Raw genomic sequence first — 17650 nt, 5'->3', positions numbered from 1 at the left:
TTCCAGTACATTCTACTGCACTGCATGCCAAAAGTCTAATGCCCACCAAAAATGAGACAGACAGTCAAAACTCTACAGGCTTGAGTTTCAGGCTGTCCGAACGCTCTCGCAGACATCACAGCACCAGTTTCCACCCCGTTCACAGTCAGAAAATTATCTTTGCAACATGAGAACTAGAACTATTCATGCAGCAATATGAATTATGCAGTCATCTATGTGACCATGTAATTTCACTGTAAGCTGGGCCATTGTAGTATATTTATATAAAAATACAATATTAATACATTTAGCACAGGTGGTGTGCTTATGTATATAACACCATTGACCTCTGTCACTCTGACTTACAAAGTAACTCCTATAGTACAGGGGAAAAATACGTTGGTGCAAGAGTTCCACAAATATGCAGAGTGACAATAAAATTCTCATCTTGTCATAAGTTTGCTTTATAAAAAAAGAAAAGAAAAAAAAGCCCAGCAATACAAATACACTGAAGTAATGACAAATGTTACAATAATGGGCTATAAAGACCCTCTGTCCTGATGTATCATTTGACATACAGACTCCGAATGTAATTGTGTGCAATTCAGAAATGCAACAATTCAAGATAATTTTGAGGTTTATTTAAAATACCTCACTCATTTAAGCCAAATTGCAGTAACAAATATTTCAATAAATTTATTAAATTTTGTTATTAGTAGTGCTAAAATGCCTATAAGAACTGCACAGTAACTTCAGATGAGATTACCACTGCTACAGGTTAATGCACACAGCACCGTATATGACTGAACTACATTTGTTCTGTCACTTAAATACGTAAGAGATGTGCAGGTGTAGATTTTGCATTAAGATGTTTGCCTTCGCTCAAACACAGAGTATTTCACACTATCCAGATTCAGGAGTATAAATTATTCTTTTAGAATTAAATGGCTGTGTACCCTCTGGCTCAAATTAATTCTTCAAGGGTCACACCTTGACTACGAGACGAACATTTTGCAGCAATACAAGGCATAACAGTGGGACTCTACAGGTAGCAAAGTAAATTATTATACCTCCCTGAAATTTCTGAAGCATGCCCCTCCTCTCCCTGTTCCCCTTGCTGCAGTGGCAGTGAAAGCATTTGGCAGTCAGGTTTTTTCGGCAGGGATGTTTTGTCATTTTCTAGGGCTGCTGATGAGGTGATGTGTTTTCTGTCAGGGGAAATTAAGAGGCATATTCCCCAGCCTGACAGGAAGAGAGAGCTTGAATGATTTCCTGAGAAGCTTCTATATGTAGTGTGCAAGATTTCTAATTTTTATTTTGGCTCCAGAAGCATTTCCCTACTACACTTAATTATCGCACTGCTGCAACTCAAATTCCATTATATACATAGGAGTGTGCACATGCATGCATACACGTACCATGGGCAAGGCTGGGACTGCTCTTGGACCCAAAATGCGAAGCCAGATAATATTTTAAAACAGTACAGAGACACCTCAACACTGCATATCAGCACTCCTAATGTCTTTTAGACATTAAACTTTTTATGGTTAATGATGTTTATCCTATCTGGCAATCGTTGCTAGGCAGTAGCAGTCTTACGGAGAGGCAAACAGTCATTTGCATTTACTCCCTAATTTCTTTATAATAAATAAAGCTTATGTTTTATTTCTGGGTCTTGTATTACTTGGGGGCATGTTATTTGTCTGTCTATTACCTACCATGATACAGTATTTGTGAGATTAGTATGATCAAGTTTAGACAGTACTAGGTCCAGTCCTCGAGGGGAAGGTGCTTCATACACAGCAAGTTATTATTCTAGTAAATTCTAAACAGTTTAATGGATTCCTATACTTCTCTCACATTTCAGCCAGGAGACTAGTTCTAACATGGTTATTGGCAAGCAGTTAATGCTGGTAAGAGAGGAGAGCAGAACAGTAAGTGACTCTTCTTTTAGTCACCTATTTTATTTTACATACAACTCTTTGACCTTAAGATTCACCTACTTCTGGAAACAGCATATACCTAACATGATCTATATGGAAGCATAGTCTTTTAAAGTGAAACCATACATCTTCATAGCCTTCAACTACTGAGCACCAGAAGAGATGCGAATTTGGAAACTGGCCTTTTGGAAGCCAAGAGAGTGCAAATGAAAGCTCCAATACCACAAAAGGCTCTGCCTGGGATGGGGTGCACTCTCATTTCAGGACCTTTAGAAAACAAAGCTGTCAGGATTTGAAGGGTATCCTTTAATTTCTATTATATTCAGCTGGAGACTCTTCACTGACATTAATTGAAGTTTGCTAGGGGCCTGCTGGATTTAATTCAGTTCAGGGGTTTTATGGTACAATGGAACATAACATGATAATAAAACATCTTGTACAGTACTTTGCAGATGATATTTCAATATATAGTGGACCAAAGTAAAATACCACATAATACAGTCGTGTAGGCTTGTCACTTCTGAAGCGTGAAATTGTTCAAAGTGTTATGCTCCTTAAACATTAAAAAAGTGCTATTTTCCAACATCAAGCAAAAATCTACAGGATTGAAATGTCTCATTATTTCTGGTGTGTAAAATCTATGTTTTAGTGCCTACAATATGGTAAAAGATTTTTTTTTTTTTTTTTAAGAAGAAAAACAGGACAGACATTGATGGAGGCTGAGTCATCTTTAATCTTTCATCCCAAATTCTCTTTGTACTTCAATGTTTTGATATATTTAAATGGGGGGAAAAGAGGGAAAAGAAAATTAAGGAAATGCCAACTATTAAATTAAAAAGTTAGTCTTCTTTAACTCTCGTGTTACTTTTACAACTTTGAATTTTCTCATTTTTCAAAGGACTTGTCTGACTTTTGATCCTTTGTACCAGAAATCTCTGTCACAGATGAGAAAAATCAAAGAGAAGAATGTGGCACAGTTTTGCAGCCCGTGTGGCTGCACCTGACTTGATTTTGCAGTGAGTAATGAAAGAAAAAAACTGTCCTACTTTTAGTTTTTGAAGTTTAAACAAAGCAACTTAAGCCTCAACTTCTCAAGATGTACTAAGACTCCCAGCCTCTAAAGAAATTGGACAAACACTGTATTCTTAACTAGGACCTTGCACTAAATATTTAGGGATTTGACAAAAAAGGTAAAAAAAAAAAGCTGAACATCTATATTTTTACTAGTATTTTGTCTGAAATAAACCACCTATTCTACAAAATTTCATAACACAGCCTTAGGCAAAGGGAAAAAGTTAACACTTAATGAACAGATTAAAAGCTACTTTATAAATTCTGCAAAAAAAAAGTAATATCTAATAGAGATCCAAGATAAATCATTTGAATATATACTATCCCCCAAAAAGAAACCAACAAAATAACTTAGAAACCACCTAAGTCACATTTTCAGGTGGTATAGCTCAAATATTTAAAGTTCAAATGATGTTTTCCCAAATATGAGTGAATAAAACTCTAAACTTATTCTCCTTTAAAAAAAATAACAACATAGTCCTCCATGATGTAAACCCTACAGTGCTTCCCCCTTATGTATGCTATAGGTAAGTGATGCCCTCAGAGGACAGGAAGATTAAAGATATTTTCCATTATTAACTGATCAAGGAGAGGGAATATCCAGGGATTATATTCCAGATATTCACCTACTTTTCCTCTTCCATTTCTAATATTCTCTCTTTACTTCTTTTTCCATCTCTTCCAACATGTTCTCCCCCACTTTCCAGCTTCCCAGCTTCTCTCTATTTTATTGCTATGCTTCCCCCCCTGCCCATGACCTACCTAATTTTTTTTCTTACTCCACTGTCCATTTGCCATATTAAATTTCCTGTTCCCACACCATCCTCCCTACTATCTGTCAGAAGGGGAGAGGGATTTGATATTCTCAGAGGCAGGATATCCAACCAACTAAGGATCAGCCAAAGCTCTGAGGTAGCCCCATGTCAACCTTCTAATGTAGTGAACTCCTTGGAGAAGACTGAACAGCTTTTAAACAGCAACAAAAGCAACAATTTATTATAACAAACAAACAAAGATAATTAACCTCCTAAACCAAAGAAAACTCGAGTGACTAGGAAACAGAACTGGAAAAAGGTTGTACGCAACCTTCCTCCCATATACAGGGTCCCTGCAGAAGGTCCCTGATACCAGCCTAACACAGTCAGTCCTTCACTGGCTTTGAAGGAAGCAGACTGCTCCAGCCCCTTTGTTCCCCAGGTTGTTGCAGTGTTTCTGAGACCCGAGGAGCTGCTCTAGACTCATCCCTGCTGTGTCTCAGCTCCTCCATCAGAGCTGCATGCTTCCAGCTTTCTGTTGTTGTCTCTCCTTGCTGCTACAGGCTGCAGTGCCTAGATCTCACTCAAATGCACACAAAGGAACAAGCCTCTCCCTCCTTCCTTAAGCGAGTCTACTCTAAAAAATCCTAGATAAATCGGTCAGCAAATATCTCCTTTCTGACAAATACAAGAGGGACCATATTGCAGAGTGATGCACTGGAGTTTTGTTTTGGGGGTGGGGGGGTGGTTTTTTTTCTGGTATCTCCTGAACACAATTTATGCCACAACTTAGTTTCCCATCCCTTTACAGCATAGCCTTTTCTCAAAGAGGAAGCTGTTTTGCCCCACATACTTGACAATACTCTTTTCTTCCTGCTCTCCATCCATTTTGCACTGTGCCAAAGGTTCACCTGCCCACAGAACTGGTTTAACCTTTGCATTTCTGGCTGGCAGGAGCAACTCCTGGTTTGCATGTTGTTTTTTGCCTGGCCGCTAGCGCAAGCAGGCTGGTGAGCCAGGTCTACTTTATCCCCTCCAGAACGCACCAGCACAGAGTGTACTGGAGAGCCTGCTAGGGTTAACCTGCTGGGCAAGCAATTCTGCAAGTTCCTTGCTCCACTCAGACTGGCTACAATTCCTTGCCTTTTTCCTACTTATCTCTGGTGCATCACCCATACATAAATAGGTACCTCCTCTATATCATTCCGCTGCAATACTGGCACTAAGACATGCCAAGAAGTACAAGCACTTATGTCTCCTCCCATAAATATATGCAGTTCTGTTGTGAGTCCCCTCAATGTCTGGATGCTGCGACTAACCCCCACAGATTACCTTCTCTGGATTCACCAATACATAAGCATCTTCTCAGGATGCACAAGTTCTCACAGCTTTGCTGTCTCTAATGCTAGGTAACTCTCTTTGAACTTCTAAGAACTTCCTGGCATGCTTGCCAGTTACCTTCCTCAAAGACAGGTATAACTGTTTCTCCAAAGAACATTTCAACTTTATCTGTCACTGAAGAGGGATAAGAACACAAAAAAAGAACTGTGAACCTCCCTGAAACCTCCCTCTGATGATGCAAAACTACCAAGTAGGATTGGACACCAAAGATTTCTCTTTTGCATTTCACTAACTGTGTCTCACTGTCTTTGAATTATGCCCACCTGCCTATCAAACAATCATCTGTTATTATCAAAGAGGTTTGAGAGTTCTCATATCCAAGTTTCTGCTTTAAACGAGCAGGCTGACCTAGACTCAATATGCATTTTTGGAACTATCGTGAGATGTGGAAGCCACTATTTATCACATTATTTTAACTCCATTTAGTCTGCCCCCTGCTATTGAAAAAAATCAAATTAAATGCAGCCAAAGAAGTTACCTTACATTACAGAGGTGTTTTTCTTTTCCTTAAAGCAATTTCTAGACTAGTCAGAATAATAACGTACCAAAATAGAGCCATAAACGATGGTCAATATAATATTTGACAAATTACTTCATCGTTTTGTTCATTACAAGCAGTACAATAGCGTTTAAATACAGAATAACTGTAAAAATGAGCAACAGAATATATCAGAGTTCATGCTAACCTTTTGCAGTTCTATAAAATTATGCAGCTTTGGGATTTTTAATCTCTTATGAAAACCAGAAACTAATACAGCCAGGGCAACTTTCTAAATATAAACAACCACCTGCACACCTCAAGATTATCAACCAAGGAAAGAGGGACAAAAATTGGCCCAAATAGCAAGGAAAATATATTAAGTTTTCTATGCAGGCTGTAGAAAGGCAGAATAAGATGGTGCAGAAACAGCATACACCAACCCAAAAGATATAATTATCTCACATGTAAACCAGTCAAAATCAAATAAAAAATAATTAAATACGATTCATAGATGTGGAAAATAAGCATGAAAAAATTGTAACATACCATGTCCTTGCAACCTTAATTTTGCTCCCTTGTTCTTCTATTCCTTGTCCCAAGATAGAAGTCTCTGGGGGAAAAATATCACTACTGCATAGTAGACCATGCTCTAAGACAAGGGTATGTGCTGATCTACAGAGTCTATGGACAAGTTTAAAACATACTCTTTATGTTTTTAGCTCATGGTTTTGCAAACTAAACATTAATTTTTTTTCATGTAGTCTCAGTTCGTGGTGCTTGGTTATTTCTTTAAAGAAATGGCAACAACTCCTGGGTTTGCAAGGTCATGTCTTCAAAGCTTAACACATTGATTAATCTTGATCAATGTGTGGCTTAAATCCTACTTCTCAAAAACAAGGTAAAAAAGGAGTTTTCTGGTGCTCTCTGTGGGGTTTTTTTCCTTTCAAAAATGATTTGGGATTTGATTCATTATATTCCCGCTGGGATTTCTAGCAAGGTTAAGGAAGTGTCCCTGCAATAGTACAAGGTAGGCCACGCAGCAGACACCATCTTCGCTGTTGCTGCATACAGCCTTGCCCCACCCCACACTGCATTCCTGCCGATGCCATGTTGGCTATCAGGCCACTTCAATTGCACACCAAGAAGTCACAATACCATTTGACTTAAGCAACAGAAATAGGTTCAGAGAGGAGAGTTTACCCTGCAGTTTTAACAGCTCTTCCCAAAAAGATATGCTTGTTGCATATGAGCTCATCCTAGTGACATCTGGCAGCATTTATGAAACATCCCTGTCTTGTGTGGCCAACAGATGCCATAAATTTCAGTCACCCTTGCCTTTGAGAAATGCTAATAATGAAACCTCATCAAAGAGCAGCAATAATTTCTACTGCTGACTAGATTGGTGCCTTTCCAACTACTCAAAATTAATGGCAGATCTCAAGGTCTTAAAGAACAGCTGTCACAGACAAATACAGCTGCAAACAAATACACAGTATGCTCCTAAGTTTGATTTGTTACAGATATAAAGCGGCAACTCTCACAACAAACTGGACTGATTACAAGGAGAAGTTAGCTAGACTTCTGCATCATTTCAAGTGATAAAACCAGAGAAAATGCAGTGCAAGTACGCAAATGGGAAGCTTAAAAGAAACTATTTAGTCCCCCCCTCCAACAGTAAGTGATTGATAGTCACATAGGTTATACATAAATTTTCGCTTATGTCTAGTCTTACAGACATTATAGAACTACCTGCTTCATCACAGGATTAAAAACTAGCTGTAAGCCTCGTACAAATTCAGGATTTTCCTCCCACTATCACTGTTGTCACTAGGTAATGCTTAAAATGACAGATAACTAATTAAGCACAATAAACTTAAAAGATACGTTTTCAGGAGCAAAGTATTTTGAATCTGCAGGACTGAAAAAGCAACTATGGGGACCAGAAAGATCACTGTTACTATAATTTTTACAGGCAATACCCTATTTAGTACTGCTCTTGAGATCCTGGACTCACAGTGGCAGGTGAGAATAGATACTTGTTTCCAAGTATAATAAAATTTCTTGATCAAGCACTTGAAGATAAAAGCTTAGAAAGGAAACCCCATGTATATACCACATATACATGGAAAACTCAAAGACACACTTGATTAAAATGCCATGGTATCGAAGTCAACATCATTATTCAAGGCAGTGGAGAAAACAAGGATGTGTTTAACTATTGCAAGTATTTGGGTTTGGATTACATGTCAGTAATTTCACAATTACTGTCTGTTAGATGCTTTCTAGAAGGCTACAATATTTCTGTCCCCGACAAGCACTACATCACTGAGTCTGTGTATAAGTGATGCTGCTCCACCTACGCAAGTTTTAGAAACCCGGGAAAGCTAAAAGACTACACGATTTTTTTTAATTTTTTTTTTTTTTTTTCAGCATCCTTACAATGAGTTATAGCACATAAGAGCCTTCAGGTACAATCAGAATGGAAATTATGCTACTCTATATATGTAAATAAAACCCTGAAATACAGTAGTTTGCAATTACTTTAACAATACTGGTACTATTCAAATATTGAACTGAACTTAAAAGTAAAGGTATTCTTATTCATCCGCTGATTTAAAAATAAAAATAAAATTGGAGTTAGAATTGAATGCGTAGTGAGTAATTTATGGATTTAAAATACTGCTAAAGCTTTGCTGTAATTTTTTCCCCAAAAGACATAACAAGACTAGGACATGCAGCGTTCAGATGCAGTTTGAAAGAAATTCAAAGTATTTCATAGAAAATATAGAGTGTACACTCAGACAGCCTCAGAGTGCCTGCACTGCACAACACAAATCATTAAAGTATCATTAATACCCAGTAGTACCTACAACTAAGTATGATAGAAAATAATAGATTTAATACAGAAGAAACTGGCCAAATAGAACTGTAGCTTTGATTCTTCTTATCATTCACAGCATCATAACCATTTATAGGTAACGATGAATTAATTGAATGTTTTAACACTGGCTCACAAAGTTTGGCACCCATGAAAAGTGTGCTTTTTCATCTCACTTGCACTCACATCACCAACATTCCCATAACAAATTTTGTTTTTCAGATGTGGTCAGACAGCTTGCCCTCCAGATTATTATTCCTGGTTTTGGTTCTGAAATACACCCTACAGTAAACTGGACAACATCCTCCACTTTCAATCTGCTCCTCCTGACATTTTCAATTCTATAGCTGCAGCTCAATATTTTTCCTGAGAGCCACTGCTTATGTTTATTTTCATATTAAACCACAAGAGATTGTATTTTATTGATTTTTGTCATGCAGGGATGTCTAATAAATTTTACTGCTTGGGCTTTCTTGCTTTGGGCTCTGCAGTGGGATAGACAATTCTCTCTTGTAAGATGGAGCCTTCTGTATGTTCTGTGTTGCAGAGACAGATGGTAAAAGACCCTTCCAGATTTTTTTCTTTTTAAGGTACTTCCATTACAGCAGTCAAGAAAATATCCTGAAAGCCTTACAGGAAGATCTCACTGTGAATACAAACCCAAAGGCTTTTAGAAACTCATTTAGAAACTATACTATTGGCTGCACAGGTTTGAGAAATTTTTCTTCCTTTCTTCTAAAGTCAACCCATTTTTAATTAAGAAACACAATATTATTTTCACCATATGGAGTCTGAAAGCTCATTAGCAGGAATATGATCAACTAATATTTACAAGAGACCCTTAGATTGAAAAGTGTGTCTTGTAGATTGTAGCAATGCTAACTATAAGGTTGGTTTTGGTGGTGTTTTTTTTTATTTGGGTTTTTTTTTAAAGCAAATTCACCATCTAACCGACCTAACTTACATTAAAAATGGGGATATTTACAACGGAACACTGCAGCTACGATTAGTGGCTCTCAATGTTTTAATAGTAATTGGCCTCTCTTGGATGGACCCTAGACCTGACTTGTCACCTCTCCTTACCGGCTGATCCCTGACTGTCAACCAGACTGGTTACTGTCACCGTCCTGGCCCTGCTTAGGTACTGCTGGACTGTGCCCTGGCCACCGAGGTCCCTGCCGCTAACTGTGCTGCAGCCACCCTCAGCTCCCAGCTTGGCTTCCCTTGTGGAACAGCCCCAACCTTGCTGCTCCCTGGCAGCTGTGTAAGTTCCTCCAGTGGGAAGTTCAGCACAGGAAACTCACCTCAGATGCTTTGAAATGCCATGTGAAGGCACTGATCTCTCTACAGTAAATGCAAATGGGGCCTATGAAGCATGGTTCCTTGTCTCTGATTCCACCTTTACAGCCCAACAATTGTTGTCAAACACAGAGGCAGAAGACTGTTTTTCAGGAGCTTTTCTTTCTTGCAGACTACACATCAATCTTACCTGAATGGGTAAGATTCCCATCAGTTAACAGTCATCTGTATCTCAATCTCGTTTAGATAAGAAGTCACTCATTGGCTTAATACAGCAGTGCCAAAATAAACAGCTAAATAGTCTTACTGTACTGCAAAATCCGCAACCTGTATTTTCCTGTTCATTCTCCCAGTGGTTCCAAATGAACCGAGACAGGACAACTCTGTAATATCCTGCTCAAAAGCTGCCACATGAAGCTCAAGAAAAGCTTGGTATAATCCTCCAGATTAGGCAGGGGATGAAGTTTATCATATTAGCCTCACATCTGCAGATGTGTCAGTAATACCATCTATATGTGTAAGGAAAAAATGCAACAGGCAGCACAGTTGGAACCAGACAGTTTTTGCTAGTATCTGTGCAATTTGGTCAAAATTAACCTGGGTATTTTCACAAAAACTAGAGTTATAGCTGGGTCATCATATCCTAAATCAATTGAAACCAAAGGATTCTACTTGAAAAATCTACTTAATCAAGCAGCATATCCCTGACCAATACAGTAAGAACAAGTTGTTCTTCACAAAACCCTTAGAAGAGAGTGAGACTGTCAATAACAGCTAAGGATTAATGGAGAACAAGTCTTAAAGCCCCCCAAAGCAAGACAATAATTGAAAAAAAGAAAGAAGGAGCAAAAACTCCAATCCTCCCCTCTGTCTTTTGCTAAGCAGGAAGAAAATACAGACACAGGGTTGCAGCCTAAGGTGTTCCCCAAGCCTACAGACAGGCAGGAGCAGCTAAGAAATGGCTGAATCTCAGTGAGTACCTAAACCTCAAGTTACATTGTCTAGGAATTGTTCTTCTCAGAGGCATTCCTCTCTCACAGATAATTATCCATCTGAAACTATTTTACTGATAAAGCAACATGAATATTTTTATATCATGCAAATTCACTAGATAACTGAGCAGAGCCTTGAAAATCAGATTACCAAATTATCAAAGCAATTTTTCTGTCAAATGGTTCATGAATTATGAGACGAAGGACTCATGCCTCTCCAAATGCTTCTTTTTTCAATTTCTGCATTACTAACATATAAGACTTTTGCTCAGCACAGTGAATGAAACCTGGCAGTGGATGCCTGCCTGTAGGTTAATCTTGTCTCGTGCTGAATTTATCAGAAGACCTATAAAGCTAATGGTATTTTTTCAGAGAACTGTTTGGAAACTCACACGTTTCATTAGCTGCTCAGGACAGACAAAAAAACCCCAACCCAGGTCTCATCATCGACCAAAACACAGGAGGGAGGAAGGGGAAGGATCAGAGATAGAGAGAAACTGTATTTCTGCAGAATCCCCTGTACCAAGCCAAGAAAACTTTGCTGCACAAATCTAGCACCCAAACCAACAATATTCACAAATTAATCCCAAAGCCGGGCTTTCATTAGGTTCTTACACATTCAGATTCAGTTTTATGACAAGAAATTCACACACTGAATTCATTTTCACAGTAGAAATAGATTGGAAATTGCATATTATGCTGGAAGCAAATACGCCAGGGGGGTTGCTGAGCCTCAGATGCTCCAGTCCTGGTTAGCAACTATGAATTCAGAGGGAAAGAATAAATACACTTCCCTGTAATCAAACTTGCACTGAACTACATGATATGGTTAGCAGCAATATTTTTCATACTTTACTTATGGGAACAAATTCTCCTGTTCGTTTAGAGACTGATGTACTGAGCAAAGTCCTAAAATTTCTTTTTAAAATAGCAGCAGCCAAAATTCTTGTGTTCCAGAAAGAAAGGCCAGATGAAGCATTTAAGGATCTACCTCTTAAATAACTTCTGTAGCTAGTGGCAAACTAAAGCTGATATGGAAGTACTATGTATATAAATCTGCAGGCTTTCAAAATGCTCTGAACATAATATAATTAGGAATGGGAGCTGAAAACGTGTATGTGACAAAATATGCTTCTTGTGTATGTACTTCCTGGCTGTTATATGTGACAAGAATATGAATGTTAAAATTATCTATACCATAATTACTGTAATTTGTACTGAATAAAGGTGAAGGCTATAATCACATGCTTGTATAATCGTATTATAAGGTATTATTTGAAGGTATATATATCTATTATAAGGTATTATTCTAAAAATTACTACTTTATTTTTCTTTCAATATTTATGGAAAGATACATTACTAAGGCTAGCAAAGTTCCAGGCTAGAAAGTAAAAATTAAGGTAATTAGTTTAGGATTTATATTTCAAAAACTATTTTCTAAATGCTTTTCTGTATACTTACAATTCTGCCAGAGGTATTATTTTAATACACATTATGGCATTTGCTATTTACAAGCACATCAATGTTGCAAACAATTTTCATTTTAATCTGTGCCCAAATATAAAGTTTCTGGGGAAAAAAAAAAAGCTTTTAGAGTGTTTATGCATTCTTGGTGTTCATCCTAAGGTTGTAATATTAAATTTGTTACTCTTATTATGTTTTTCCATTCTATAAAAAACAAAGATACAGTACATATTTTGATCATTTAAAAAAAAAATATCCAAATTTGCTAGTTAATATCCAGAAACATCCTTCCAGTCCAGGCAGAACACATCAACAAGTTTATTTCTTCACTGGATCAAATTTTCAAATACAGAAATAAATGTTAAAATATTGTCATAGACAATGCTTACTAAGGGTCACAGAGTTCCTAGAGGCTGAAAGAACCTGAATTAAGAATCCATATACAGACAAACCTAAACTTTCTAAAATAATGACAGTACAAATCTTGCTACAAATGCTATTTTCATGCTCATTACTATATGAGCTACACCCTGCTCTCTGTAGTACACGTAACCCATGATTTTAAATTGCTTCTTGGTCACAAGAGTGTCTAAACATCAATCTCAACAATCAATGAATTTGTGAATGCCTTGGGACTTCGGTCACAGTAGGATCAAGGCTTTGGCATAATCATTACAAGTTTCAGAACAAACTAATTTTAAATATCGTCTTAAAAGTTTTTAGTTACAGTTACTTACAGCTATAGGGCTTTACACTACTTAAAATTGAACACTAGAAGGATCCAAATGTCCAGAATTTTGCATTCAATGTGAGCATACTACCTAAATCTTATATATTAAGTAAGTATACAGTTACTGATGCCACTAAATGAGAAAATCCAATGGTAAAACCCGCAGAGCTTCAGGCCGGCCAGCTCCGATGCAACAAGCTTTTGACTTCTGCTGCCAAAACAGCTCCTAAACTCCAGGTTCTCACCAGTTACACGGCAACTGGCTCGCCAGCCCTGTAAGCCAAGTACCTCAAAGTTATTGCTTCCTCTCCCTTTTCCCTTTCAAAGTAATCCCAGGAGATTAATATAAATTTTTCATTTACGGAAATGCTACAGCCTGCGCAGTTACAAACCAGAATCAGAGCAGCCAGATAGCCAAGATCCCAGCTGAAATGCTGCCCTAAGTGCTCTGCACGAGTCTGCTGCCTTACCACTCCGTTCCTGGTTTAATTTCTCTATTTGCATTCTTCCTTAGGAGAGAGAACTCTGCATGTCTGATAAGACTTTTTAAAATAATTTAATAATTACATAAATACACAGAAATTGCCTAATTATCCTTGAGACTATCTGGGGCGGGGGGTGGTGGTGGTGGAGAATAAAAATCCCTAACCCCCCACCAACCATGTCTTGAAAGTTAGTCAAAAATTGCATTTCTTTGTCAGTAATCCCGGAGAGAATCTCTTCCAGAATCCAAGAATGCTCTCCTCAAATTAATGGCTTCACCTCAAACTCATCCCCTCACCATTACCTGTACCAGCACTTAGTGTTGAAGATTTCTTCCACTTATTACTTATCAAGAGCACCACATGTATGGACCACTTAAAAAGAAAATGGAGATCCGAAAATGGAGATCCTTCCCTAGCAGTCACCCAAAAGAGGAGTAGGGAGACAAAAGGCAAGAACAGAGAGATCAGTCAGTGATGGTTACATGAACAGTTCATGCCTCTTTATTCATCGTCACAGAGCTGAATTACTCCTAACCAACAAGCAGTACTAGAAAAGAGTCTAAAAGAATTTAAGAAAGGATTACAAAACTGGTGTCTGTTCTATTTTAATAGCAAACATATACATATTACATTGGGTGGTTGTGGGCAGTATGGATGAATGAGGCAGCAGCTGGCTTTGCCGAGATACAAAACATTTCTTGTCTCTTCTCTGAGATGTAAAATACTTCTAGTAAAAAATGGACAGACTACTTTTGAGTTTTGAAAAATCTGAAATATTTAAAAATATTTTAAAAATAAACTTGCAACAAATGTTTTGAATTCAATATATTTTCAAAAACATTCACATACTATTTCTGAAAAACTTCAAAAATATTTTCTGCTCTTTGAGTTTCTTGCAATTCTTACAGGTCTACAAAGCAGAAAGCAGCTTGTTAACTCCTCCAGTTGACAAGAACCTTGAGTTCAGTCAGAATGATACTCTGTCAAACAAAGAGATTTCTGATAAGAAGAGGATGTTATCTTCAGAAATAAAAAGGAATATGTAACTCTCACTGACACGACCGATGAGAGCCTTTCCTCCAGAACACTACACTAAAAAAAAAAAAAAAAGAAAAGAAAACCATACAGCATTTCTTCCTAACAGTTATAAAATACAATCTTCACTGTCCAATACTTAACGTACCTGAAAAACCCTGCCATCCAAGCAACAGTCTCTAATCCTAACCTCTGAGATGCATGACATTGATGTGTTACTGCAATATATTGTGCACATTCATTTCCCTGGTGGGAATAACAGATGGGAGTAGAGGCAGATCACATGGTAACTTTAGCTTGAAGGTTTAAGTTTACATAGATGTTCCTGCTGTTTCAGATATGGATATTATGCATCCAATCAGTCACGTAAGACGACAAAAATCAGACCAGCAGAAGGGGAAGCTGGTTCAATTACGACCTAAAATTCTTTAAAAATTATAAACGGTCCTTTTGTGCTTTAGACTGTGAAAGATAGAAATATATATTTATATACAGACCTCCATACATCAAATACACATACACAAATTATTACATTCTGTTAAATAAGCTAGAATTCAATAGCTTTGGCACTCCTACAGAAATCTTGCCTACACACCTAAGTCCTTACCTCCATGAATGAATCTATAAATGCAAGCACACCTTTTAGCTTCGCTTTGGCAGCTCTTCATGGACTTACTAATATTTTAAGTCGAGAATCACTATTAGTAATAAAAATGCCTTAAGAGTAGGTGTTCCCCTTAACACCATGTAGAGAATTTTATACACACAGAAGGACGTTTCAAGAAGATTGACAGGCAACTCCATAAGCAGAGCTTACAGTGAAAGCCCCACAAAACCTGGCCTAGATACTGGAGGCAAGTAGGAATTAAGGACATCCACATGCATGAGGGACTTCATAAACTTTGGATTCAGGTAGGGAAAGACAAATAGACAACTCTGTTCTCCTTTGAAAGAGGGAAGAGCCAAGAAAGTAGTAAGAAGAGGAGAGCACTGACCATCACAACAGTGCGTCACTTGAACTTGCTAAACTAACAGAGGTGGGAGAGCAAGTTTTCCCTCACAACAAGATGGGGATCAGGAAGGGAAGGTTTTCTGCAGAAACCACCACCCCGATAATATTTCAAAACCATTAACTGATAGGAAAAGATGAAGGAGGAGGAAAAAAAGGAGAATCTTACTCTGAAAGTTCTCACTTCTCTATTACAGAGTCCATTTGCTCCTGTTTCTGACTAATGACAAACAAAAAATATATTCATTACAGAGACTACTGCAACTGAAAGCCAAGAGTGGTCTTAATTAAAATTCCAAAAATAATAAGACAGTCATTAACTATCTAGCAGCATAAGAAAGCTGAAGCTGCGCAAATTACAATCATGCAGACCTAAAAAAATAGGCACTGATAAATGCTTGGTACTTATCTGCCACTGGCACAATCTCACCCTGCTGCAGCTTCTTCAGTCTTTCAAAATTTGCATGTGACACATTTCAATTAGATATCCAGTTGTCAGGAGCCACTTAATTACACTAGAAAAAATGTGCAGGTATATAAAATATATGACATATTGTAAGACTGGAAGACATTAGATAGTTTCTGCTTCTGAAAAAGATACTTTTTTTTTAAAAAAAAAAAACCTTCTTAATAAATCAGTTTGCCAATACATTCCTTCGGGAACTCAGTGGCAGCAACACAAAATGCAAGATCAGCAAATTATTAAAATACTGATGTAGTAACTCAGAGCTGAGCAACTAATGAGCTGTAAAGTTCACTTCTAAAAGCAGGACACTCATACATTAAACATGTCCACAGTATTTTCGCTGTTCATTATAAATACTAATTTAGTGTTGCAAGGTGAACTATGCAAAATAAAATTAAACTCTGATGGATTCTGACAACATTGCTTTGAAGGATCAAGTTTCTTTGGAATAGTATACAGTAACTAAGGACGCAACTTTGCCAAGTTTGGTATTAAAATGCATTTTAGCATCATGGTGAATTCCAAATTAGGTCAATAACAGATGAGCGGAAGCAGACAGATGATTGTCAATTTACCAAACAAACGGAACTCCCACTCACATTGCAAAACTGACCCAAAATTACCACAAATTAAGGCTATGTTAAATAAAGGCAAAAACATGGGAAGCTATCGATCAGTCACATATGTAACATTGATAATGAAATTCCTTCAAAGAAAACAAACACCAAATCTTTACTACAGCGCACAATATTATGTGTTTCATCCATCACAATGTGCTCTTCCCCTGGGATAAACAAGGACACAGAAGTTTGTAGAAATGCTGATGAGTAGACGAAACCAACCGCCTATTAGCTAGGTTTCTTCTGCCCACAAACTTGCCGTTCCTCTGTGATGCCCTAAGTCTCAAAGCAGGAGTGGACACAACACAACAGTCCGTACTATGTAAAATAGAGAAGACAACATCAGTGCTGCAAGGGTTTTCAAAACAGGTACTTAAGTGACAGCACGTATCTAAAAGCAACGGATGACATGATCAAATGCTTATGTCACTTCTCCTGAACTTTAGTGTACTCTGTACTTAGCAAAGATATGCATACTTGAACCTCACTTATAATTCATTGAAGGTTGTTTTGAAGTGGAGGCTCAATAAAGGCTGGAAGAAGATACTACTAAAGCTATAGATCTATTGTTTCAGAAAGTAACATGACTAAACATTTCTTTCAGGTATATTAGCAGCCAAAACACAGTTACTATACTTCTCCAAAGAGTATCATATTTTAAGAAAAGTTATATTGGCAAACTTGTAAGACTTGGTATTTGCCCTGACTTACAAAAACTGTTGAGAAGGGACAGATAACTTAATAAAACATACTATAATGCGTTTCCTATGTAGAAATTAGAAATTTATTCATCTGAATAGTGAAAACAGTAATTCCATTAATGTACTAGATGTGAATCTCAATAAGTTTACCTAAGACGCAGACATATGGCAACACAGAAGTGTCAATAACAAACAAACTGGCACATTAAACTAGAGAATGTATTGACCTTGCAAGCATGACCGCAAACGGAAGAAGCTAAAAAGAAAAGCAGCAAAAGAAAATTGCCTATATAAGACACCTATACAGTGAGTAGTGTAGAGAATGGAAAAATATAGATAA

The 17650-nt window shown here is 37.4% G+C and overlaps 1 protein-coding gene across 12 annotated transcripts in view; it reads right to left on the bottom strand.

Annotated features, from left to right (window-relative positions):
- The window catches only part of KIF16B (kinesin family member 16B), a 153131-nt gene that overhangs the window by 25336 nt on the left and 110145 nt on the right, over positions 1-17650 (bottom strand). Inside the window, exon 26 of one of the 12 annotated variants that reach the window (XM_069787539.1) lies at positions 13978-14459. The exons of the other annotated variants lie outside the window; for them this stretch is intronic. Within the exon in view, the coding sequence (XP_069643640.1) occupies positions 14412-14459 (48 nt within the window). The 3' untranslated portion in view covers positions 13978-14411. Of the gene's footprint in view, positions 1-13977; positions 14460-17650 lie in introns of those variants that run through there. 12 annotated transcript variants of the gene reach the window in all.

Source organism: Haliaeetus albicilla, chromosome 7 (assembly GCF_947461875.1).
Source record: "Haliaeetus albicilla chromosome 7, bHalAlb1.1, whole genome shotgun sequence".
NCBI lineage: Eukaryota > Metazoa > Chordata > Aves > Accipitriformes > Accipitridae > Haliaeetus > Haliaeetus albicilla.
Note: the sequence above shows the minus strand (reverse complement) of the source record. Positions and strands in the feature narration are given on the sequence as shown.